Below are 2,500 nucleotides of genomic sequence, written 5' to 3'. Positions count from 1 at the left end.
GACAGATACACACACACAGATACAGATACAGACACACACACAGATACACACACACAGATACACACACACAGATACACACACACAGATACACACACAAATACACACACATACACACACATACAAATACACACACAAAGATACACACACACACACACACACACACACACAGATACACACACACACAGATACACACACACACACAGATACACACACACAGATACAGACACACACACAGACACACACAGATACACACACACAGATACACACAGATACACACACAGATATACACACACACACAGATACACACATACACAGATACACACACACACACAGACACACACACACACAGATACACACACACACACACAGATACACACACACACAAATACACACACACACTATGTACACACATACATACAAAATAGTACCTGAGTTGCTTCGAGAGTTCCCACATAACTAAAGAGAAGATCATGGATGCCATTATGTATGTACATCTGCCAAAAAAAAAAAACAGTACATTAACACAATGCTCTTGTTCCATGTATGCTGTCCTAATTTAGGCAGTTTCTATATTATTTTTATTTCTCACTATGTAACCATAGAAACATCTAAGTGTACTGAGTAATTTGGATAATTATCTAGCTAGATTTATTTGACTCATTAACCACATACATAAGTGAGGAAGAAGAGTATGACACTTCCCATAGGATTAAGACATGTTGGTACATGAGGGGGTAAAAGATTAGTGTGACAGCAGCTTTATGAAAACTTACCTCCACTGCTTGCTTGAGAAGAGTCATCTGAAGCTCCTGCTTGGTCAACACCTTCTAAAATCCACAACACCCACTTCATCAACTCACAGCACAAGACACCAGTACAGACACAAGCTGAACTCTAGAGCACAAGTCGATCTCTACGTACCAGGCGTGAATCTCTCAGCAAGCACTGAAGACATTTTGTATACAGGGTGTGTACAGCATCCTGAGGAGAAAAAAAGCACATGCAGGTATTCTTTCATTAACTACAAGTTACCTGCATTAAGGAGTAATTAAGGGAATTAGTAATCAGTCGATCTCTCACTATGTGATGGCGCAGACTCTTCCTTTCCTGGTCTTTGAAGGAGTTGCAGAATGCAGCAATGAATTTGTCCAGTTTCTCAGCATGGCGGCCCAAGAAGTCCTTTGCCTCCTCCACGTTCTTCAGGCAGTAGTGTGCAGGGCCGGGACTCAGCTCGACTGTCAAACAGAGTTTGGGTTCCGAGAGGTTGATCAGTCAGCCTCAGAGTTCTCACTTCCCTTTTGTTTTTACAGAATATCACAATACAAAAAGTCTCTCTCAAACCAACAACTAACAAACTGTGTAATTCTGAGGATTAAGATTACACTGAGCAAAGGTTCCTGTGCAAGAAAAACTCAATAACTGAATAAAATAAATAAAAATGAAAACCCCTAGCAGTTCCCTGAACTGGCTTCAACACCCACACCATGTCAGTAAGAGGTGGAGAGCTCTACCTGCGCTCGGCTCGGAGTCGACAGGCCGAGCGATACACAGGATGCTGTACGCCTGCTCCTTCTCATTGTAGAATGTCTCCTCAAACAAAATGGGGATTGAAGCAGGATTCACAAAGCCAGTCACCAAATGTACCTGGTTGTTTTCTATCGACACCTCCTGCAAGATACAACAGAGAACACGGCTTACGATCACTGCACACCGCTAGCACTCCCACAGAAGTGACCGTGTCTGTACGTACCTTCCCATCGACTGTCTGGAAGCCTTGTTCTGCAGGTAAGAGGACATAGCTCTCAAACTGCACTGCTGTGTACGAACTAGCTGACAAACTTCCACAACAGGGAACCAGGACCTACAGAAGCAAACAGAAGACGACCACAGTGCATTTAAAAAGTATCTACTTTACAGTATGTACTGGATCTTATGATCCCTTCACTTTCCCCAGTTTCAGGTTACGGATGCTAGAAGACGGATTCGATTTGTTTTCCTCTCATTGATCGACAAAAGATTCAAAAGGAGTTTATTTAATAGCACTGACACCAACAATGCAGCCTTTTCCAAAGTAGCACTACACAACAAATTGTAGTAATATTGCAATTTAAATGCATTTCTCAATACAATTTGCATTAAAAACAGGTTTGATTATGCAGCATTTGCTCTGCATACAGCACCTGGTGTTTGTGCCCCTTAATTTTGTCTCCAAACTACATTTTCATGGATTATGTGCAACTACTGACAGAATAATAGAAATCTGTTCTAACCAGACTTAATATTGCTTTTGTCCTGTGGTGAAGGTGTCGTCCTTTCTAACTTTGGGAGGACACACAGCTAATGACCTCCTCCTATAATGAGTTTTATACCAAATAGCGGTTATTTTGGTTACTGGTTACTTGGTTTTGAATAATAGTTACTGAGAATTTAAAAGCTGTACTAAGGATGTGCCCTTAACCATAAAAATGTTAAGTATTTTTAGTAAGTTTATGTATTTTGA

At 41.0% G+C, this 2,500-nt stretch overlaps 1 protein-coding gene across 2 annotated transcripts in view; it reads right to left on the bottom strand.

Moving 5' to 3' along the window:
* The window catches only part of ankrd27 (ankyrin repeat domain 27 (VPS9 domain)), a 23,233-nt gene that overhangs the window by 16,728 nt on the left and 4,005 nt on the right, over positions 1-2,500 (bottom strand). Inside the window, exons 3-8 of one of the 2 annotated variants that reach the window (XM_060886527.1) lie at positions 1,751-1,861; positions 1,512-1,668; positions 1,081-1,235; positions 922-981; positions 774-827; positions 429-494 (exon numbers count right to left, since the gene is read on the bottom strand). In XM_060886527.1, the coding sequence (XP_060742510.1) occupies positions 429-494; positions 774-827; positions 922-981; positions 1,081-1,235; positions 1,512-1,668; positions 1,751-1,861 (603 nt within the window). The remainder of the gene's footprint in view (positions 1-428; positions 495-773; positions 828-921; positions 982-1,080; positions 1,236-1,511; positions 1,669-1,750; positions 1,862-2,500) is intronic. The other variant, XM_060886529.1, reaches the window with a different exon arrangement.

The sequence above is a fragment of the Tachysurus vachellii genome, chromosome 14 (genome assembly GCF_030014155.1).
Source record: "Tachysurus vachellii isolate PV-2020 chromosome 14, HZAU_Pvac_v1, whole genome shotgun sequence".
In the NCBI taxonomy this organism is placed as follows: Eukaryota; Metazoa; Chordata; class Actinopteri; order Siluriformes; family Bagridae; genus Tachysurus; species Tachysurus vachellii.
The sequence above is the reverse complement of the archived record's forward strand: the minus strand, read 5'-3'. Positions and strand labels throughout refer to the sequence as shown.